The sequence below is a fragment of the Tigriopus californicus genome, chromosome 6 (genome assembly GCF_007210705.1).
Source record: "Tigriopus californicus strain San Diego chromosome 6, Tcal_SD_v2.1, whole genome shotgun sequence".
Taxonomy (NCBI): Eukaryota; Metazoa; Arthropoda; class Copepoda; order Harpacticoida; family Harpacticidae; genus Tigriopus; species Tigriopus californicus.
In genome coordinates, this window is record NC_081445.1 from 4,648,293 (window position 1) to 4,671,415 (window position 23,123).

At 40.7% G+C, this 23,123-nt stretch overlaps 3 protein-coding genes and 1 long non-coding RNA gene across 5 annotated transcripts; 2 read left to right on the forward strand and 2 right to left on the reverse strand.

Moving 5' to 3' along the window:
• Nucleotides 1-1,625: 1,625 nt before the first annotated feature.
• Nucleotides 1,626-13,127, reverse strand: LOC131882270 (beta-mannosidase-like). Its single transcript, XM_059229365.1, has 15 exons — nucleotides 12,926-13,127; nucleotides 12,498-12,690; nucleotides 12,060-12,327; nucleotides 8,488-8,732; nucleotides 7,737-7,905; nucleotides 7,318-7,433; nucleotides 7,165-7,245; nucleotides 6,956-7,098; nucleotides 6,182-6,370; nucleotides 3,598-3,960; nucleotides 3,367-3,526; nucleotides 3,107-3,310; nucleotides 2,340-2,478; nucleotides 2,056-2,258; nucleotides 1,626-1,871 (listed from the first exon to the last, which is right to left on the reverse strand). Exons 1-15 carry the CDS (start codon nucleotides 13,046-13,048, stop codon nucleotides 1,645-1,647), a joined length of 2,823 nt encoding a protein of 940 aa, XP_059085348.1. The 5' UTR covers nucleotides 13,049-13,127; the 3' UTR covers nucleotides 1,626-1,644.
• Nucleotides 13,128-14,120: 993 nt separating this feature from the next.
• LOC131882553 (ankyrin-3-like) lies at nucleotides 14,121-18,757 on the forward strand. Its single transcript, XM_059229737.1, has 2 exons — nucleotides 14,121-14,202; nucleotides 14,266-18,757. The coding sequence occupies exons 1-2, from the start codon at nucleotides 14,145-14,147 to the stop codon at nucleotides 16,170-16,172; spliced, it is 1,965 nt and encodes a 654-aa protein (XP_059085720.1). The 5' UTR covers nucleotides 14,121-14,144; the 3' UTR covers nucleotides 16,173-18,757.
• On the reverse strand, nucleotides 16,120-18,082 carry LOC131882554 (nuclear receptor subfamily 6 group A member 1-like). Of its 2 annotated transcripts, XM_059229739.1 has the most exons (2): nucleotides 16,849-18,082; nucleotides 16,472-16,658 (listed from the first exon to the last, which is right to left on the reverse strand). In XM_059229739.1, exons 1-2 carry the CDS (start codon nucleotides 18,080-18,082, stop codon nucleotides 16,618-16,620), a joined length of 1,275 nt encoding a protein of 424 aa, XP_059085722.1. In that variant the 3' UTR covers nucleotides 16,472-16,617. The 2 variants fall into 2 exon arrangements, with proteins under 2 accessions (XP_059085721.1, XP_059085722.1); XM_059229738.1 differs by having other exon boundaries at nucleotides 16,120-18,082.
• Nucleotides 18,758-21,136: 2,379 nt separating the features above from the next.
• LOC131882164 (uncharacterized) lies at nucleotides 21,137-21,720 on the forward strand. The gene is made up of 2 exons (XR_009373455.1): nucleotides 21,137-21,307; nucleotides 21,377-21,720. It is a non-coding gene; the product is annotated as an uncharacterized LOC131882164 (long non-coding RNA).
• Nucleotides 21,721-23,123: the final 1,403 nt, after the last annotated feature.

Sequence of the window (23,123 nt, forward strand, 5' to 3'; positions counted from 1 at the left end):
CGAGTCCGGACTCGTCAAAAACATACTCATTTTTTCGAAATGTCAAAATACTGCTTTTGGCGGACTCGGCCCAGCTTTAGTCGAGGGTTAGTTCCTGAAGCGAGTTTGAGCCGAATTAGTTTCAACTGCGGCCTACTTGAAAAAGTCAGTGACCAACGAGAGCTCTTCACGGGAAGACTCCCTTTGAAGCCTGGTTTGGCGAGAAGCCAGATGAAGTGAATTGGTTGCGTTGCTTTTGCTACAAACTTTCCCAAACCGAAAAAAGGGAGTTGGATTTGATATATTCAATTCATTGGTAGGCCAAATATTGCTTAGAGTTTAAGTAGCAACAACAACACAAATCATAATCTTTCATACAGGGGATTAAATTCTTTACAGCGTTTTGCAAAGCCAGTGAAAACCCAAAACAAATAACATTGCTGAAAGGTGCTGGCTGCGGAGTTAAGCATTCATCTGATCATGTTGCACAGAAGTAAGTAAAAAGGTCCCAAAGAAGGAACAAGTTGAGGAGGCAGTAAATAAGGACCCAAATGACAATAAAAGGGCAAAAAATGTCGGAAAAAGTGCAAAATAGTTAAAAGAAATATAGCCGATAAAGTTGAAAAATGGCTTAAAAAGTAGAAAAATGGTAATTTGGCCCGAAATTTTTTTGGCCTAAGTAAGTAAGGTTTTTTTTTTCAGGATCAACTTTCTTCTAGGTTTATTGATCAGTAAAGGTCGGAAAAATAGCTTGTAGCAACTCTTCACCTTAACTTGTGTTCAGACAACCACTCATATTCAAATCTCTAGGTTTGTTGCTCGGCGGCACAACAAATTATTTTTCCTACCTTTGCTGATCAAGAATCTTCATCAAAAACATGTCCAAGTTTGACTTGAATCGATCCTGCTACTGGATCAACACCTGCATACTCCCGACAAATATTTGAGGACAGTATATTGAACAATGAAAGAGCCCGAGAAAAAAGTGAGTTGGACTTCATTGTTCGAGCGAGTCTAGATTCTCGGGGGCCTGAAGGTGCTCTCAAAACGCACCTGAAGTCTCTACAATTGACCCTAAAACCTGGGTTGGGACAAAGCTCATGAATGCCTTTGAAAACGTACACTATGAAGTGCCTTTTCTACCTTTTCTGGATACTGTACAGTCCCAACCTTTCTAGTCTCTTCCACCACGACTTTTTGGATCGTGTTTGTTTCTTCATTTATAATATATTTCATTTCAGTCGTATCCAAAAACGGCAGTTGGTATCGTAATATTGTCATGTGATTGCGCCTGACATTTACTTCCAAGCATGTGAATCTGAGAAGTACACTTCCATCTGAACCTTTGCCCAGTCTATGTGTGTTCCATACTTTGCCATTCGCTATGATGAGAGATTTGAAATGTATAGCATTAGGAAACGAATGAATATTTTTTTTTACTTGGAATGAAAATTTCGCATGTTTGAAGAGATTGACAATTTTTCTAATACTGGAAGCTAATTTCAAACTAAAATCGAACAACCCGATTGTCAACATATCCATAAACCTTTTCTGTCTTTTAGTGCGCAAGAATGAAGAAGAAACAACAAAGTTAGGTGGGAATAGATATAAAAATTATATCCATTAAAAAAAAAATCATTTCTACATTTAAGGCACAAGTCCGATCTATTTGCGAAAATGATTAATAAGCTCTTGCATAGTGTGGTATCGCCGTTGTCCATCGTAAGTATTGGAATCCTGGTTGGAAACCACCCGGCTGTTCTTGTAGGACCGTACTCGAAGGCTACTCATTACTTGGCTTTCGGAAACATTCGGTGTTTGGCAGAAAAACTGGATTCGCCGATTGGGTGAGTCCATTAGGAAACCATTGGCGTCAAATCGTCCATCAAGACCTTTTATCGTTTGAAATGGAAGAAAACAAAGCGAGGAAATTTCATTACGAGGCTCTCATTGTGAACATGGATGAATACCGAACGTAGAAAGACATGGGAAGTTTTCAGAGGCTGGTAGGCCTCCAAATCTCGAGCTAAGTTTGTGAGCAAGATTTCAAAGAGTTCCAAGATTCTAGCCACTTACCTTCAGCTTCCAACCAGACAAAGAGGGCGATGGCGTCTGTTCCAATGTCCAGAGACCAACAAGTATCGTAATAATCGTCTTGACAAGATCCCAGTTTAGTGACGGACTGGATAGCTATTTCAGGCACGATCAGACCAATCGCATCTTTGGGATAGGGCCTGACATGGCCTTGACTAATGATGTTCCCGTCGGTATCTCTGAGCCTGGGTCCCAAAATATGGCAAGTCACGGAGTCAGAATAATGTTATGATAATAGAAAATATATAAGGAAGGTCTGTCCATACGTGGTTGTGATGAGGCAATATTCGAGTCTTTTGTTTTCTCCAGGTTCGCTTGGATCTCCGGCGTGACAACCACCATTGGATAGGATCTCGTTCATGTCCATTGATATAACTTTTTCCACGCTCATTGCAGGAATTGCATCTGCAATTATAAATGAGATATGATCAAAAAAGGTATCTCGTTCATGTCCATAAACACAACTTTGTTCACTTTAATCCTAATCCGACATGCCAAAGGCCAAATATAAGGTTTGGGATTGTTGAGTTCAGTTTCAGGTGTACAGAGAAGGTACGAAAGTTATCTGACTGATCCTGTACGTTTTCAGGAGTATCCATGGGCTATGTCCCAATGCAGGTGTTAGGGTTAATTGTAGCGACTGTAGAGACTAAAGGTGCTTTTTGCGAGCACCTTCAAGTCCAGTAGAATTCAATTTGCTTAAAAAAAGGCCTTTTTTTCTCGGGTAACTCTCCCTAATATTTGTAGGTAGTTCGTAGATGTTGTTGATCCTGTTGTATTTTCTAAGTCAGATATGGACAAATTTTTGAAACGCATTCATGATCAAGCTAACATTCAAGAGCTAGCCCGGTCTGTCAATTGAAATTCGTTGCTAGGCTAAATATTATATGAAATACCGGGATCACAATCCTTGTAGCGGTTCGTAAAGCTCGTGAAAAAACAAACAAATAAAGGCTAAAAAGCTTTTGCAGCTAGCCCAACAAGATGGCGATCCTTTATAACTTAGAAAGCCTGGGAAGATTGGGAACGTTACCAATAGCTTGAGACATGTGGAATGTTTCGTTAAAGTTGTTCCATCGTTTCACCTCCACAATGATAGTGCCAGAGAGGGGAAAGTCGGATAATTTGTCTGATATGACAAACACTTCCAATTGGTTATTGTCGGTGTTCCTTATTGGCGAGATCAAGATGTCTCTGAACATTTGTTCTGCAAAGTAATGGGATATTTTCCACTTCCCTGGAAAGAGGAAGCACGTAAAATTTACGGAAGCATAAATGGTTAGCTTTAACAACCTCCATGTTCCAGTGTGGTCCAAGATGCTCCAGGCCAAATATCGTTCAGTTGCCAATAAAGGGTACCCATTGTTAGGCCTTCGCCAGTTTGATTTGAATATTGGGTCATCATGCGTCTGTAATGTTCTGTCTCTACTCTCAAAGACTCGGCTTGATTGACCTTAAGAACAAATAAATGGGATCATTAATCCTCGGAATTTAATGTCCTGAAAACTTACTCAACCTTCTTACTTGAGCCTGATAAAGGAACTCCTCAAATCCAGCTCTGGTATCCAATTCATTTTCAGGGAGTTCCATGTGGAGATGAATTTGCCAGGGTATTTCTTCATTTCCCCCCGGATGACGTTGGCGATTGTTGACAAAATCCGAATAGAAATTCCAATCAAAGGGCTCAGAATAGGGCTTGAGCACCTCAAAGGATGGGAAAGATTGAAATCCGTACTCGGACGCAAATCGGGTCTTTGGATAGATCTTGTAGTCCCATGTGTCCAGGTTGTAGTTGTAATAATGGGTGTCGCCATAGATGCTGCTGTATGGGTTTTGAGCAATATAACCGTCCTCTTCACTTTTGTCTGCGTTACTCGGACTTGAGACCTGAAAATATACAACTTCCGTTTGGATTACTTCCGAGTGATTAAAGCCAGTGTGGAGTATTCCGCTTAAAATTCTCTAAACCAACCCTCACTGATATGTAACGAACCCGCAATTAGATAGATATGATCGTTAAGAAATCATGGTCCGTAATTCAAATCACAGAGGTTGTATATTTCAAATATGAATTGGCCTCATCCCCAATTTCACCAACTCCGGATTGTTAAGTCTACCCAAATTATTGCCATTAACAATTATCGCCGGATTTGGACAATTTGCTTTTGCTGGTCATTGCAGAATGAAATGCCCAAGTAGTATTTGCTTGATTAGACAAACAATGTTGAGCTTTCCCTTCTGGGCCTCTATGCTTTATCATTTAACGGTTGTACAAAAAAAGACATTTTAACACAGAATGAATATTTTCTTGTTTCATTTGCAAGTAATGATTTGTTTCTCAAATGAGAGGCAAAAAATGGCTCTTGTCAAACTTAAATGTTGTTCCAATAGGAAATAAATACAGTGTATCAACAGTTTCTTCCCTTCGTCTCTCAAACAGATTGAGGGTAGTGCATCAATTATAGTATTTAGAGGTCAGTGTTTTAAAGCGCTTACCTCGGGCGTTAATTGGCACGAAAATAAGCTCGTCAAAGTGTTCAGCGGATGCTCATTTTGAGTAACGTTCCAGTCTTATCTCAGAGGTGAGAGTTTAAAAAACTGGCCTTAGGTCATCCTAGTGCTCTAAATACAGGGCCCTAGGTCATCCAAGAGCCACATTGAAGGATCGAGGAAGGGAAGATGCCGTCACCATCAACTTTTGAGAGGTCACCCATAGTTTTAAGGCTAATGCTAATAGTTCTTTGTCAAGGGATTGAATTGAAGGTCTAGTTCATTTATCTATGAAAGAAATGGTTCATGCGGCATTGCAATTTCATAAACTGTCACAGAAATATTCATTAACGTGCTTAGAAAATACATTTCAGCCCAAAATAGGTTTTTGGACTTAATTTTCCTCCGTTAGAATTTTCTATTTTTACAAAACACTTTTCGAAACCTTAGCAAAGCTTTTTGTCCAATATTGCGCGTTGTATCATATTTTCTAGTACCTCCACTGTTTTGAAAAGTGCCCCAGTGACCTCCCAAAATTTGTGCTGACGTCATCAGACAGCTGCTACCTCAAGGAGTCATAGTAGAATTCTAGGTCATCCTGTAGCTATCACATTGCCAAAAGTGGATTGCATATGGCCACCCTGAAAGCTTCCTCCTCAGGGAGCAATCAAGGAGAGGTAACTGATCGATAAAGTTTGAATAACGGACTCTATTTCATTAGTCAACACGTAATCTGTCAAGCCTTGCCACAATTCGGCCATAGTTTTGGCGAATGTCAAGTCCTTGAGGATGTTCAGATCAATAACTGAAATAGATTTTAATTGCACTCTTACCTTTCGCAGGCCTAGAATATTCGGAAAACCCCTAGAGACTAGAAAGGAATTGTTTTGGTTTTAGAAAGAACTAGAGTGCTATGAAAAAGTGCAAGGTAAATTCTTGGAATATCTACTGCCCAAATAGTTTGCTCACGGTGTTAGTATTTACACTGTCGTGGCAAAGGAATGAATCCAGACATAGGTTGGTATGCCACAAGAGCCAGGCAGAAAACATATGACATAAAAGACCCACCTGACAAACAAAGCAAAACTTCCCAAAATTCACTTTGCTTTGTGACATCTCACATCAATTTCATATGTTCCCCGATAAAGCAGGAGCTTATATCAAGATATTTGTTGTTTTTTTCGCCAGGTCTGGTCACCTTCAGGAAAAACGGTGAACGAGCGTCCAGGCTGATATTCCAAGTAAAAACTCCCGATCAAGTTTTTTTTTGCGCTTATTTTCAGGATTCTAGCTTTTTATGTAACCTTGACACTCGATATAAACTCAAAGTCGGAAGGTATTGGTTTAAATCTTTCAAACAAAACCACCATACCTGTCCTGAACATCTCACCCAATTATTGTTTATTGTTTATTGTGTCAACCACTCCAACACCACGTAGTGGCAGATAAAGGAGTTTTGGTATAAAGTATAGATGGACATGAATAAGTTAAAGATTAAGGAAGAAGAGTAAACTAAAGATCTATGTCTCCAGCGCCTTAGAAGAATTAGCTTTTTGATGAATACCATGAGTTCAACTAGGATTACCCAAAGCAATGTTTTGCCGCCAACAATACTTACCAAGAAATCTCTCCCCAAATCCAATTCATTAGTAGCTGCTTTCACCGTGTCGACGTACAGCTTCACGTAATCCGCCTTGTAATGTTGGAAATCAGCATCCGTTCCATACCAATTTCCACGTAAAGCGGCTTCGTTTTCGTTATTTCCAGCCCAAAGAGCGATACTTGGATGGGTTTGAAGTCGTCGTACCTAGATACGTAGATACGTAGATAGAGAGAGAAGGGAGAAAAGAGTAAAAACATCTCTTTTTTTGAGCTTGACTGACATTATAGATTATTTTTGGCAGCTGAGGAGATCAATGAGCTATTCCTCCCCTATTGAAGGCAGTAACGTATGAGTTATGATGAATTTTACAATATTAGCGTACGATCTACTTTGGCTCGGAAAAAGGCCAAAGTGGTTCGCTCTTCACACTGCAGCTAATAAGTTGAAAGGTAAACAGGACGTGGAAAAGGTTCCAATTAAAGGCCAGATCGATGGGGTTTTCCTCGATTCGTCGAGGCTTCCTAATTCTCAGCAATTGTTGATTGATTGATGAAACTAATGTTCCAACGGACAAACATGTAAATATTTGTCCAACTTTGAAGCCAAATCCGCCCTCCTCTCTCTTTTGGTATAGATAAATATTGTAGTGCAACAGTTAGCTCCTCGCATGAATGGTTTTTTGCCATTCAAGGCAATTTGGATGGGTAATGATTTGGAATACAGTCATTTTCATATACAAGAAATAGAAAGAATTGGATTTAACTTAAATAATGAACTATTTCAACAAACCTGGGTTCGGACTTCCTGTTGGACGGATTTTAAGACTTCGTCTGTGGCTTGGTACATGGAGCAAGCGAACATGAAATCTTGCCAAATCAAAATGCCATATTCATCCGCCAGATCGTAGAATACATCCGATTCATAAATCCCGCCTGAAAAATGGCCATTGAATGCGTGAATTTGTTTTTGAAATCATTCCCTCCATCGAATTTAGTTACCTCCCCAAACTCTGAGCATATTCATGTGAGCCTCTTTGGCCGAATGCAAAAGGTTTCTCGTGTAATCAGGAGTGACTAGCTCTGCAATGAGGAATACTTATGGTTCAAGAATCGAAGAATCAGCACTAAATTTGCCACTTCAGGCTCTCAAACCTGGTAAAACATGGGCTGGAATCCAATTGGACCCTTTCATGAACAAGTCTTGACCATTGACGCGAAATTTGAAAGTTCGCCCTTGATCCACGGGCGCTTGAACCACTTCTACCGTTCTGGAAATAAGACGGGACTGGCATTTGAACAAACTAGATAAGCCTCTTGAAGGAGAGTGTGAAATGACGGCAAAGGTGGTCAAACAGGTGAGATAATGATTCTCTTTTTTTGAAATTTTTGAACATAAAAACAACAACTAGCACGTAAAAGTGCGTTCTCTTTTCTCACGCAACGAATTCGCCCACAATGCAGTCGAAACTGGAGCTTTACAGCCTTTCAAATGCTCACCAGGGTGTCGCAATCCTCTTAATAGACAAAAATATCTAGAATCGCGAGGTAATCGTTGGTTGGTGTTTGTTTACCTGAAGCCAACCCTCCTCGTAATGGAAGAAGTGTCCATGGATTGGTCGTCGGTAAATTCTACTGTAAGGTCGTACAATACTTGGTCTCCATAGCCATTTGGCCACCAAAGATCGACGTCGACGCCGTCTCTCTGGATCACAATGGAGAGTGCTCCAATTTTATTCTCCTCTGAAATAAAAAGCATATCTCCTCATTTTTTTTGTCACTGTACACAAAACCCAAAAACGGTAAAAATGTAATGAATAAAAAGCCAGAGTTAGTTCACTGGAGCAATGAGTGTCTTCAAAGAAAGTATGCTCTACTTGGTCTCTCATTGTTCCATTTCTTGACTGAAGTCCTGAGGAACAGAATGGTTTTTCTAGTGAAAAGGCAAGCCAAGAATGATCTGGAGGTGTAACGTACGTAAAACAGTTTTGCTTGATAACACAAGATAAGGGATTGTAGAGGCAATTTCCACAGCAACGGATTAAATTGACAATGCTCTCTTTTGCAAGTGGTTTTTGAAGAGATCCGTACCTTAAGCACAGTTACGAGCATGTTTGGCAGCACCAATATCATGCCATTTTTCATTATTTTTCGCAAACCATGAATTTTCGTCTCTACTTCTCAACCCTTATCCATTTCAATCCGCACGATCATGTGAGTTTTAGTTTTCTGTATATTTGGGCACTGGATGGTTTTTGTTTTAGCTAGATCGATTCGTCACTTCCTAAGGAGGATTAAAGAACGTGGCTATTTTATTTTTCTTACCCACGGAGGGTAACACAGTTCCTTGGAACTCCTCAGTTTTACCCTGAAACGTCACTTTGAGTGTTCCACTAACGATTGGATGCACGGGATCGATTTCAAAGATTGCGTCAATGGGAATATCCCAATCTCCGTTGACATTCTGAGTCGGGTTGAAGTACAAGTATCGAAGAACAGCAGAGTTGTGGGCATCAATGGCGATATCCTGCCAAATCCCCATCGACGGAAACGCCGGTCCCCAATCCCAACTAGAAGATATTAAGACGAAGAAAGATGCAATCTTCATAAGGTCACTCATAATTGAATAACACACATTTGGATCAATTGGCCTTCAAGAAGGCATGGAAATATTTGGCAGAAAGTAACCAGTGACACATAAAACGTACTCCACAGAAAGCCCCATGTAAAAGTTTGAGTCCGTCCAATGCGAGAAAATGTTTAGATTTTTCAATAGTTCAGGATGATAAATTTTTATTATCAATAGATATTATTTATCATAATAAAATACGATTAATAGTTATCTGGAGCTGCATTGATTCAAGATGTTTTCGCACCTTTTGGCAAACAATGAAGCATCATTGTGGATATGAAGCCCTTTTGCTACAAGGAACGTACAGCCTAAAGAAAAACAGGAGCCAAAAATTGTTCATTTTCAAAGTTAAAAGCAACTGTTTTAACAACAGCTTTCCGTAGATCTATACGTGTTTTTTTAATTTGTTTTTTCATTGGCTTTTCTAACCGCTAGAGGGAATGCAATCTCCATTACTATTAAAATGAAAGGTTATAATTTGTCTATCTATTACCATTCAATCTTTATATTATATTAGGTCTACCAACGAATTTGAGTTGGCAGACCGAGCTAGCTAGCTAGGCCTTAAATGTAGGGTTGATCTGGAATGCTACTTATTTTTTTTTGTCCAAGTCTCATTTGAAAAATTGCTTGTGAGAAAATCTTGATTTTCGAAAAAAATACCTGCGACACTGACAAAAAGTGCCTTGGATAACGAAAACCACAAGCTTTAGCCGCATAAATTGTCACCCCAGGCCCCTTGAGCTCTTGGATTTTTTAGTGTACATTGACTTATTTATTTCTGGTAGCAGGAACACAAGATATCCAGTTTAAATTGGTATGGTTCCTCTTGATTGACCTTACTATATTGCACGTCAAATAAAGATATGTTTCACAATGTCTTTGCTGCTTCTTTAAATAGTATTTATCATTACTGAGGAGATGGTTCCCAGGTATTGATAATATTCTTCACTTTAGCTTTGCTCTCTTCCTCGCTAATGTGCACATGTAGTCATTCCCAAATTTCAACAATTTTGGTAACAATTGGCTTCTTGGTTGCTTGGAAAGGGTAGGTTCTGGACGATCTTTGACCTATGTTCGCACACATGATCCTCCATTCGACTAGTTGTAAGTGGATGATTTAGCCAATCTATTTTACAGTGCCAAGCCAACAGAGCTGCCGCACGCATTGCAATAACGTCTATAGAAACCTGGTCTGTTTTATGTAGAAGCTCTTTATATTCCACTTGTTTTCTTGCTGGTATATTCAGGACAGCTTTCATGGCCGTGGAATGGAGAGAACTTAACTTCTTCAAAACTGGATCATTCGAGTCGAGTACGTCTGAAATGAGCTTTCATTGAGCAAAGTCTATTGTTAATTTGAGCCTTCAGCAACGGACAGGCAAAATATTTCATCTAAAGGGCGGTGAGTTTCAATTACGTGGATAACAAGGGTTGTAGCTTTTGTTGAAGGGTCACGTGGTTATTAACAAATATATTTTTTCGACTAAGTCTTTGAAGAAAGCAATATGTCCATAGAATGAGGTCATATGGCTTTATCTCTTTCGAAATGTACTTCATTATTCCATCCCAATATGAGGATTGTTTGGTATACAAATACGACTCGCCTGGCTAGACGTTCATTTTCTCTTTCGTAGCGATCATCCACCACTTGATCACATCAAATCAATCCATGTACTAAATGAAATCTTTGCATTAAAACAGTTTCTCCAAAAATTTCTAATCCATTCCTAGATATGTTGCACATTTCTAAGTGACTAAACAACAAAATCGGAAGATCAATGTGACTTTCGTCTGCTTTTTTTCTCATATTTTCCTTTTCATGATTTTTCTTAGTCCTTTCTTTTATCTATATTTCAAGCATGCGAAATTTCTTTCGACTATTCACAGTCATTGTGTATTCTTCCCTTTCACTTTGCCTCGTTATGGCTGAAAACATTGGATAAAATGAAAATATCGGAAACTTTGCTTACTATCATTATTCAGTATCTCTTGTCCAGGACCTGGTGAAAACAGGGCAATTGCTTACCCCGAAGTTGAGGAATTACATGTTCATGAAAAAAGCGACTTAAGTGCAAACCCTACCAACTAGTCACTTACAGTATCTGATAATGGTCAAAGTATTGTTGAAGTAAGTCGATCTACCTATCAAAATAAACAGTTTTCAACCTTTCATTGCATAGATGTAGATATTGCGTTTTGAAAGAAAAGCTGCTTTACAATATGACACGCAAGTTTTGGCCCAATGCAACTTGTAAGGTTTTCAAAGACCAAAGAGTTATGAAGTTATTTACGCTAATTGAGAGAGGGTTTGTGTTGTCTTGAATCGAGACACTTTTGAGATGCATTGAGGTGCTCAACTAGGTTCTTAAGAAGGAATCATTCAGGTGATGTTAGGCATGTTAGGTTTTAAGCTATTCTAGCCGCCTTTTTAGCCCTAACATTCATTTTTACAATTTTCAACCCAAGTATGCACCGTGACACAGAAATTCGTTCCTCTTGGTTTCTGTGAAAGAGAGTTCCAAAGAATGCTTATTTGACAAGGGGGAGGAAGACGCTTTTCAATGACCTAGATTATTAGGCATGATACGTTTTTGAACAAGGCTAGAGTATTTTTACCTTCATTTGTGTCGTGTCACGTCTTTCTGAGCTTTCTCTAGAGCCGCTCAATTGTGAATGAAGGTGGAAGATTGACTAAATATTACACCAAGATGAACAATACATAATCAAATAGCACTCCCTTCTTCTTCTAAAAAAAATACAAAACAGCATACAACCTCTCATAGTTGACGAACGTATATTTCTATTTTTATTGATTTAAGCATCTTAATTGCAATGCTAGCCAGAGCACCAAAGCCAAGCAGAACGAACTTATGTGTCAGGGTGTAGTTGAACGTTAATCTAATCGACGTTTCTAGTGATTTGATTGTAGTGCTTCTAGTTCGCTATGTTATAGGTATTTCTTTAAGAGTTTATAAGAACCCTGGGTGTTTAATTCAATTCTGGTGAACTGAAACGAATTTCTCCCACTGAAAATGAACGCAATGCAAACATGTGTGTTATAACGTAGTGTCTCCACACATTGTAATTGGAATTGACACGTCATGCAAAATTGCCATCCATTTTACCTGGGATGCATTTCACAGCATTAAATAAGGCTATTATTGACGTTACAAAGATAAACGGCTAATTGAGAACCCTTTCTGACGATACCCCATTTTTCCATGTAGGGTAGATCAAAAACCCTACTGGTTATTCAACTTACCTAAACGAACTTTGCATCTTTCGAATGTGATTGGCATGACATTCTCCTTGAAATTGAGGAGCCACGCATTCCGGTGGAACCACATAGGTCTCAGCCTGTTCTTGAAACATATTCTTGGCATGCTCAACGGGAGACTTGAATTCGATTCTGATTTCATTATTCCCCAGTTTGAGAAACTCCTTGACGTCAAACGAGTACCGAACAAACATGTTGTTGGTTTCCCCAACGAGCTGATCGTTTATCATGATGGTTGAAACTGTGTCAACTCCTATAAAAGAAGGTTCAAATGGAATCAGTTTTAAAATTACGGCACTTTGTTTCCTCTGTCGACAAATGGTTTTGATCATGCAAAATGGCGAATTTAGCATATCTTTCTCTACAGAGGTCTCTCGTGCTCTTCTGAAATAATGTGAGTATTGTATTTGAATGTCACTAGACCTTTGCAATCCAACACGATGAAATCGTGATTTAGTGTATCTTGATCCACCACAAATTCTGCAGAATATGTCCAGTTTTCATACGAAACCCATCTGTACTCTTGGTCATTGAAACGATAATAAAAATCGGAAGTCAAAATGCCAGAATGGCGCAAATCCGAGTAGATCCCTCCTGGAATTCCCTTTGCCGGTATCTTGAAAAGAATGAACTCCATAAGAATAAAAGTGTCTCATCATTGGACGAGGCTGGCAGCACCTCAAGTAACCATTTCTAACAAGGTTGTAAGGGTTCATAATCATGGCTTCCTCGTCAACCAGCCTTCACTTTAGTTTGATCTTCAAACCTCAAAATTTGGGCATAGGAATCTCTTCTTCTTGCCCAAAAACGTGGTCATAAATCATGATCCATGTGCAAAATTTCTTTGTTACCTCAATATTCTGAGAGACACTTTTGACCATCCAGGGAGCTTCATTCAGATCAATTCGGCCAGAACCAATCACTTTTGGAAGTGCAATGGCCAGGGCCAATAATGCACGAAAAAAGGCAATCATATCCCTCACTAGCAAACTGCCTCGATCTGGTCCAATCTCAAATCGACTGGCTGTGAGGAGTTCTTGAAATGTTAGTTTGTTTCTCTAACTGTTGTTTGTTTGCCTAGCTTATCTTCCCCAAGATGTTACTATGAGAAGTAGATATTTGTAATGTGCATGAACGTCGGATGGGGTAAATTTGAAGGCAAATAATGGCAATTATACGGTAGATAATCGAGAGAACGCATAATTTTACCCGAAGGACCCATTGAAAAAAAACTAAGTTGGCAAGCAATTGGTCTTGAACATTGTAAGCTATGCAATTGCGATAATAGAGTCACGCATCGATGCATGTGCTTCTTCGAGATCGTCTCAAACATGTGGACTACATTGTGCTTTGAACTCGTGTGGATTAACTATGGACTTGTAGACAAAATGGACTGTGAACGGGTTTCTCTTAGGATTCAAGCAGTTTTTTTATCCTTCTTTAAATTCATAACATATTCATAAAATAAAAACGTATGTCTTTGTATATAATTGTGCAGTGGTTCGATCTACTTTTATATTACAAGAAGTTGATGTAGGTGACCGAGAATTCAAATTATTACAATATTCATTATTGCGGCAGTGAGTTACTTAAGGAAGATATTGGGTCCAAATTTGGCCCTGTCAAATCGTTTGGCCCCTCTTGATCTTGTTATAGGTTTGTTTTGGTTAAGTTTTGGCCCAAGTCACATGAAATGTTCTCGTGAGATGTTCGCACATTTCGCATGAAATTTGCATCTTAACCCCTGACGAAATTTGAGAAAAGCAATGGCAGACATTCGTTTTAGATACATTGGTTAAAAGTCATAAAATAACAACCTGTGTATAATCGATTCAAGGTTTGAACATGTCAAGCTTTATGCTTTCACTTTCTTATGTGTGCTTGTTGTTGCAATAATTAGAGAATGAACAATTTCTATCTTTTTCGTTTTCCAAGTGTTCGTTAATGTTCTTTTAGCAAGGCTGAAGAATCTAGCCAGCTCTTTGCTTGGGACGGCAAATTAACCGCTTCCGTTGATTGCAATTCAAGAAGTCGATATTCAGATTGAAACAATGCCTCATTCACCAAACCATGATTTTTCTGTTCCTCTTGATAGTGGTTTTCCAAGCGTTAGTCGGTGTTCAGAGTGGTACGTAAATGAAAATATGAATATATGTAACTCTATGGTTGTAAGCTCTGCTTTTTATTACAGATTTGTCCCGAGCTCATGTTGAGGAAATCTCGGCGGGAAATGAACGTGTTTCCAATCAAAACATTTGGAAGGCAACCGAAGAAGGTCGGGTGGAGCAAGTCCGCAAACTTTTACGTTCGGGACATAGAATGGAGGCATCTAATCAAAATGGCGACACTGTTCTGCACGTTGCCTCGGGAAATGGCCGCTTGGCTGTTGTGAAGCTTTTGATCCTGTATGGATCAAATGTGAACGCCATAGACCGTCAGGGAGACACGCCTATCATGAGAGCCACCTATAATGGCCACATCTCCATCGTGAGGTACCTGCTACGTCGAAGAGCCGCCATCGACATTCAAAACGGCTTTGGCGCCTCTTGCCTATTTTTGGCTGCCTCTCAGGGCTTCATGGAAATCGCGCAGAGCTTGTTGCGGAAACGAGCAGACACAGAATTAAGCACGTTCGATGGAGCCACCCCTTTGCTTGGGGCGGTCTTCGGGAATCATTTTGATATGGTGAACCTCCTCATGCAATACCGAGCAAACCCATCGGCCAAAAATGCCAGAAAAGAGACGGTCATCCATTTGGCCGTGAAGAATAACCAATTGAACGTCCTGGTGTTCTTCGTCAAGCGTTTCCAGGATGTCAATGCCAAGGACTACCTTGGCAAATCCCCGGCTTACGTTGCTGCAGAGCTGGGCCATAAGATTGTTTTAGATTATTTGATGAGTGTGGGAGCTCTGATGTTGCCCACCAACGGTGGCCAATATCCAATTCACATTGCTTCCATGAAAGGCTATGGTGACATTGTGGGCATGATGATAGAGAGGAAGATCGACATCAACGTCCGGACAGAGGAAGGTCATTCCGCTTTGGATTTGGCAGCGTTGAACGGTCATTCTAATGTTATGGAACTTCTCATTGATCGTGGAAAAGTTGTGCTAAAGAACGATACCCTAATTCAAGTGTTGGAAGTTGGATTTGAAAACATCAGCAATCAATTGATTTCCAATGGGGCCGACCTGACTGTCACGGATGCCCAAGGGCACGGTCCGATACATCTTGGTGCAAAGCATGGATTACTCACGACACTACGACTTCTGGAGGCTCAAGGAGCCAATCTTGACATTCAGGATTCCAAAGGCACAACCCCGCTAATGATGGCCACTCTGAGCCGGAGGAACGTTGTCGCCCAATTCCTTTTAAGTAAGGGGGCCGATCCTAACCTAATTGACTTGGACGACAAGAGTGCCGCTCATATCGCTGCTTATGTTGGCGATGAACTGATTCTTGGGCTCTTGTCAGATTATGGGGGAAACATGGAGATGAAGATGTTTGGAGAGTTTACCCCACTCCATATTGCCAGTCAAACGAATTCAGTGAACGTGGTTGATCTCTTATTATCTAAAGGGGCAGCGGTCAACGCAAGATTATATGAAGGTTCTACCCCTCTCCATATTGCATCGTTCAAAGGGTTTGTGGATATGGCCAAATTACTCTTGACCAACGGAGCAGATCCCACGGCAGTCAACTCGAAGCTGTGGAACTCTCTTCACGTTTGTGCAGCAAATAATCAGCTGGCAATCATAATTGCCATGTTGAACTCGACGTCCACATTAGACGTAAATACCTTTAGTCTGCGACAGGAAACGCCCTTGCACATTGCAAGTCGGAAGGGATTTGTATCAATCGCTCATCTCCTTTTGGACAATGGGGCACAAGTCAACGCCCAAGATTCTTTGGGCTGGACCGCCCTTCATGGTGCGGCTGCTAATGGCCATCGCGAGGTGGTACGCAAGCTTGTGCAATTCAAGGCCTCTTTACAGGTCCGGACGAACCTTAATCGAACACCAGAAGTGCTGGCCACGCTCAATGGACATCAAAAGATCAAAGATTTATTCACTGCATATTATGCTTTAATTACATAGATTTGATAACAGACATTATCCGACATGATTGCTCCACATTGATTCTAAAGGGCTGCGGATTGAATCAAGTCCGCCAGCTCATTGATGTTCTGATAAAAACTGCTTTCTATCACCAAGTTATCTCCAGCTCGTTCACAAAGAAGTTTGGCGAGTAGATTTTGGAAGGCAAAGCCTTGACGTCCCATCTGGGTGATTGGAATCTTACGGGTTGCTGACAAAAACAAAGTGGAGAGCAGGGACAACGCAAACGCCAAATCATCCTTGATGAAAATTTCCATATCCATGTGGATTTGATCCATTCTTCGTGCAGCCTCTTGGGAGAGGAACGGGGATTTGACTGAAAACTCCTTCACATTTGGTGACTTGATCTCTTCCAGTCGCATCGGGGCGCACAATTCTAACAAATGAGGACGGTCCAGGGTGGCTGCTTGGAATTGCAGTTGATCTACCAACAAGTCCAGGCTGACAACTTTGGAACAAATGACACTGTAAAAGGGAATGAAACTTGTCTCCCAGATAACAACCTGATCTTGGAGTGAGAGTTCACGGAACATGTCAAATTGTTGTAGAATCAGTAGCGTACGTTGGGACCAAATTCCCATGAGGTGCCAAGCGCTCTTCAACTCCATGGGTGTGCCTTTATATCCTATAATGAACAAGTCCTCAACTAACTTACCCTCAAAGGGGATCTTTGCAATACTTGTCCGAATAAGTTTGAGGTGCGACTTTATCCAATCCCGCTCGTTGAGGGTCAACGTGGTTGATCCCATTATTGAGAGTTGGGGAGATGGCAAATCATCCAAGAATTCAAAAGCTCCCAATTGATCCAAACTGGCCTTGTAAGGGTGCATGGCATGAACATTCAAGCAACTCCATGCTAGCTCCGGCAACGACTGAGGAAACTTACAGAAGTTCTTGAGCTGAATGGCCAAAACCTGGAATCGTTGGGAGAACGACTCATTCTGGAAGATACGAACTGATCCCTTCCATTGGGCCAGGGTGACCAAGGGAACCGCCACAGAATGTCGTCCAAGAGTTAACCAAGCAATCTGGTGGGATCCGTAGTCGGCTGTGAAATACTTGGCCAGAATACACAACAGAAATACTCTTGATTGTTTAGCAATCATTTGATTAAGTAGCGTGTGGTGTTGGTCCAACATCCAGTATGCATTGAGAGCGAATTCCAAAAACACCTGACGCAACGTGGCCATATGCTTGAAAAAAGTCACCTCCGACAAGGCGACTCCGGCTAAGTGGAATTGGACAAGGCCGGCCTCAAATATGGGATTGATCTTGACCTCTTGGATTAGCTTTCCCCATAACTCGTGTAGGTTTCTATCAGCAGGTCCTTTCGGCCATAAGGTCTGGGCTGGAAAAATTCGTTCCACACCTCGTGATCCAAGATCCGGACAATAGAACCCGTGGGAGGTTACGGTGAAGCCATCATTCATCAATGAGTTGTTTCCAGAACCATCTTCATCGTCATCAGCCCGATCCTCGGAGCTTGAAACACTGCTTGAGGGTTCTTTGAACGAACTAGATCGAGACAAGGTGGACAGCTTGGGTTGATCTCCTTGCTTCTTCCTGAGACTTCGACGGAAACGCTCTTGTTTCTGACCTTCATCCAATACCAATGAAACTTTCATCCCAACATTGATGCACTGATCGAATCGACATTTGGAGCAGTTTCGCCTGGTTTCGGGAGTGATCTGACACGAATTTCCGAATTGACAAACCAATTCAGACGAGACAGTTCGACGATGGGCTCGTCGGAAAAAGGCCCGACAACTCGAACAAGTGGGAGCACCGTAGTTCAAATGAAAGTTCTTGGAGGTGTCATTGCACACGGAACAAATCTTGGATCTTTTGGGCTCAGACTTGTTCTCTGATCCGCTACTTTCATTGGACATGATCAAACGGTGTTTCGAGTACCTCAAGGCAAACCTTGGCAACGAAAACTTGACTAGTACTGATGGCTCTCATCTGAACTTTCCTCTTTTAGCGTTCATCCTTGTGACTTTCCATGAAATGCTTGGTTCCACCGGGTGATCCAGATCCGCCTGAGGTGTTCATTCAAAACATATGGATTGTTTTTGGCGCGTCCAAGCTAATCCAAATTTATTCACCAAGTCACCAAATCAGGGACTACAGTTCGGTGTTGGCCACACTTCAAGCGTACTTTACAGAGACTGGACATTTCTCCTCACCCTGTACGAAGGATGGAGTGAAATATCCGCGAACACGAGGACGAACAGAGGGAAAGACAACGGAGAGAAAAGAAGCGAGAAGAGGAGCAAAGTACCTTGGTACAGTACAGAGAAAAGTTCTCGGGAACTGAGATCAGAAACGGGTATTTCCCTAACAGACTGTTTTCTGGTACCAAGGTGGATTTTTTGAGAGAGTTGTTGGGATTCTGAAGCTTTCCCTACCAAGAATTTGATTCGTATATCACACAACAACCAGGACGAATGCATCTAGTTCTGAAGTTTTGTTTATGTACCGCTTAACAGACCAAACAGACCACAGACAGTCTCAACTTCTGTACCCTGGCACGTCTATTCTTTCAAGTATAACAATGGCCTTGACACGAATTGCCTTCAATACCAGATGAGATCGCCTCTCTTCTTAAACATCTTGGTCTTTTTACATGATGAGTTGTCTACTAGGTTCTGGAATATTTCTGACTTCGATTTGGCGCGCTCACTTATGTATGAAGTCCGGAAATTGACGGCATATTACACCACCAGGATGAATCATACATTTTCTGATTGATTACGTCCGGCGGAGTTTTAAAGCCACTCCCTGTCGTCTAAAAAGTAAAACAAGATCATATCCACATATCCAGCTATTGCTAGTCAGCTAATGTCACTTGGCGGGCAGAAGTTTAAAATTTGGCCTTGGAACTTGATCATGGAACATTGTGAACGAATAAAAAATGAAAGGGTGCCACAAATCACTAGCTCATCATATCGTTCCTACTTCTGAATTGATCAGGACAATGCAAAAAACTCTTGAATTTGACTTTGTTTAAGCAAGTAGTACTGACGGAACGTTATATATAGGAGTTGTAGTACCTCCTACCCGGAACGAATGCCTGTGGCTTAGGTGTGTCGAAGATCTGTTTTTTCTAACAGCTACAGGAATGTAATTCCGAGTACTGTTTGAAGGAAAGGGTAAATGATTCGTCTATTTATGCTTTGAATGCTTTAAATGACACTTCGTCTCCCAACGAATTTGAGTTGACCGACCGAGTTGGCAGACCGTTGGATCAGGGTTGGACAAGAATGCTAGTAAGAAATGAGTCCAAATTTGACTTGAAAAATACCACCGGATCAACAACAACTCCGTGCTCCCAAGGAGTAATGGAGGGAATCAAGTTGAACAATGAAGGGGCCCCGAGAAAGAAGAGGGGAGGACTGCTTTGTTTTGAATAACTTGGTAAGGTGCTTCCAAAACGCTCATTGGGCCTCTGTGGTAGCTAGAATCGACACAAAAATCTTGATTGGGGCAAAACTCATACATGATTTTGAAAACGTACAGTATCAGATACATTTTGTACATTCTCTGAACACTGTAAAGTAATCTCTTTCACTACGAGAACTCTCTTATGTCAGTAATATTCCTAGAAAGACATCTTTGGACCCGTTTGACCTTTTCTTTTACGAGGACCTGTTTTCGAAGGTATAAATCTCACTCTAATGCCCGCAAAAAAAAACACCAACGGATTGATGACGTTAGTCAAATTGAGCAATTCGATGATCTAATAGTCACAGATCAAGATGCTATAGCGGGCATCAGAGAATTGAGGCATTCAAGTTCTCCTGCTCCAGATGGTGTGACATCACAGTGTCTGATAAGATGTGCACTGGTTCTTGCCCCTGTTCTCTCGTATTTGATGCGCTGCATCTTGGATCAGGGCAAGTTTCCATTTTCACTTAAGTTAGCTCACGTTGCTCCAACTTTCAAACTGGGAATTAAGTCGCTCCCCAGTTACCATGGGCCGATTTCTCTCACTTTGAATATTGCAAAGGTGTTTCAGAAGATCATGAAGTCCAAACTTATTGAACTTCTTGAGGTCAATGAAGTCCTTCCTCCTAGCCAGCATGGGTTCCGAGCACATTTTAGCACGGTTACCCAACTGATTGAGCATTTTGAGCGGTCCATTGAGGGACTGGAAAGGCACGAGCCTTTGATAAAGTAGATCATGGCCGTTTGTTGAATAAACTTCATGACATTGGGTTCAAGGCAAGGTTCTCAATTGGGTAAGAAGCTTCATTCAGGATAGGAGGCAAATAGTAAAGATTGAGGGGTCCCTTAATGACATGCATGATGTCAAGTCGGGTGTTCCCCAAGGCTCCATCTTAGGGCCCCTCCTTGTTATAATATTCATTGCCCCGCTTCAAAAGCTTAGTATTATTGCCTGTCTCTCTTCTTATGCTGCTTATACAAAATTGGTTTCTGGTAGGAATGGCCAAGATTCCACTAGACTTGCAAAGGACAAAAGATCGAATCTACTCATGGGTAACTGAGAGTAATATGGCCTTGAACGGAATAAAATTCCGCTCAATGACNCCTCGTTCTCATTATTCAGTTTACGTACATTTGCAGAAATTTGCATTTCATATACAGAAATATGACAAATTTAAGTCACTTTGGGATTTCCAGGAATTAACTTTGTTTCAAACTGAATACTCCCAATGGTGGTTTCCCAATGCTCAATTTAGCACAGAAAAGCGCAGAACCATTGACTCTACGTAGAAGCAACGACTCGAACTCGAGTTTTGTTGGTAATGTTAATGGGTGTTTACAGTCGTCCTTTGATCCTTCACCAAAATTGCCACCTCTTTTTATCATCTCACAAATACCAATGCCAAGGATTGCGTCACGACTCTTGTCGTCGCTTCATAAATATGTACAATAAAACGAAATAATATCTATAAAGACGTGCATATTGTTGATGATACCTTTAGGTCGGCAATGTTGGAGATGCGTCCCTTTTGGACAAAGCCATTCATCGTGTGATCCATGATCAGAAGAAAGTCCACCATTCTGTAAGCATCCATCTCCAAGAATTGGGCGTGAAAATGTTTTGTAACGAGAGAGGAAAAGAAGTCCTTAATTACACCTACCCTGAGGTGAGTCACTACGTATTTCAAATGAGAGAAATCAGTCGGCTTTTGACTTTCCTTGTGTCTTCCTCTCAGATTTCAGCCTGTGGGTGCTGTTCCACCGATAACCATTATTTGGCTTTCATCGCAGGAAACGATTTGTGCACGATGGCCACAGAATTCATGTGTCACGTGTTCTATTGTGCCAATCAGGCCAAAGCCAGGGATGTGATTTCAACAATTGCCGAGGGATTTGAGAGAACTCAAAACGCGGTATAGGGGGAAAAACGTTGTTGAAAAGCGCTAGCAAATTTGTAGAGGTTGCGTAGTTCTATTTTCATAGGTTTCGTGGTAATTTCGTTCGTCGAGTTTTCTTCTCGATCAACAATTTATTCATCTGTTGCTACAAACACTCAATAAAGATTCGTATTTAAAACCTATTGTCTCTTGCACTTCAGTAGTCAGACCTTTAATTTGGTTGCAATTGCAATCACGAATGGGCAGTTACAATTACTTTTCAGAGTAATTGCAATTGATTGCATTTGAGATTTGGGTTAACTCCTTTAAATACTCCACTCGTAGATAATGGAGGTAAAGATATTGAGCAGGTCTCATCCATCAAGGATTTAGGTGTAGTCCTCCAAGATAATGGAAAGTTCGATGAGCATATCCAGTTGAAGGTGGGTAAGGCTTTTCAAATGTGTGGTTGGATATATCGCACGTTTAAGTCCAGAGATAGCATCATGATGCTAACTCTGTACAAGTCGATTGTTCAGCCATATCTTGAATATGCCTGCCAACTCGAAATCGTTGGTAGAACAAATATCATATTAAGATTTAATGGTAATAAATAGACGAATTATAACCTTTAATTTTAATAGTATTGGGGATTACATTCCCCGTAGCGGTTAAAAAAGCCCGTGAAAAAAAAACAAACCAAAAGAAAACATTCCCCATGGTTGGAATATTTCTTTTACAGGGACCGGTTTTCAGCGATGTAATGCTCTCTTTCTGGCAGGCAAAGAAAACCAAACGCCACCATTAGAAATCTCATTTCATGGTCTTGTGTTCACGAGTGGCTGGAACGTAAGTTTCCAGTCACCTTTGATGAACCACAGACTTCTAGAGATGTGTACTCCAAACGGTAGTAAAAATTTCTTATATCTTAAAGCGTTCACTTTATTGCAAATAAGTACTTCATACGACCACAAGATCCTGTTGACTAGATGATCTTGGCTAAATTTGAGCCAAAAACTACACTGAGGGAACTCAGGAGATAAGTCCAAAGTTATGAAGAAATGCATATTTCTAGAAGTTCGTGGATGAATTAACTGGAGCCCATTTTCAAGATGTAAATAAGCTTTCCTTTTGAACAAATGATATACCATACACAACGACTTGTACAAAGTTAGCATCTTAATGCTATCCGTGGGCTTAAACGACCAATAGATCCAAGCACATGTTTGAAAAGCTTTAGCCACATTCAAATGGCTATGCTCATGGAACTTTCCATTATATTCGAGGACTATCCTTAAATCCTTTATAAACGAAAATTGCTGAATATCTTTACCTCCATCCATCCTCTAGAAGTGGAGTGTTTTATAGCGTCGACCTTTTGCCTAGCGACCCTAGCGATCATTGAAACAAATTTCATGCTGCTCAAGGCAATGTCACTACAACTTCCCAAGAGTACGTACGGACTGTAGATATGATCTAGGGTCTACACCAGACTTCTGCAATCTTCATCATTCCTACCACATGCTTGCTAACTCTGGATCATCAGATCAGTGAAAGAAGAAATACTGCCCTTACTAATACTAAGCGTTTGAGATGAACCGATGAA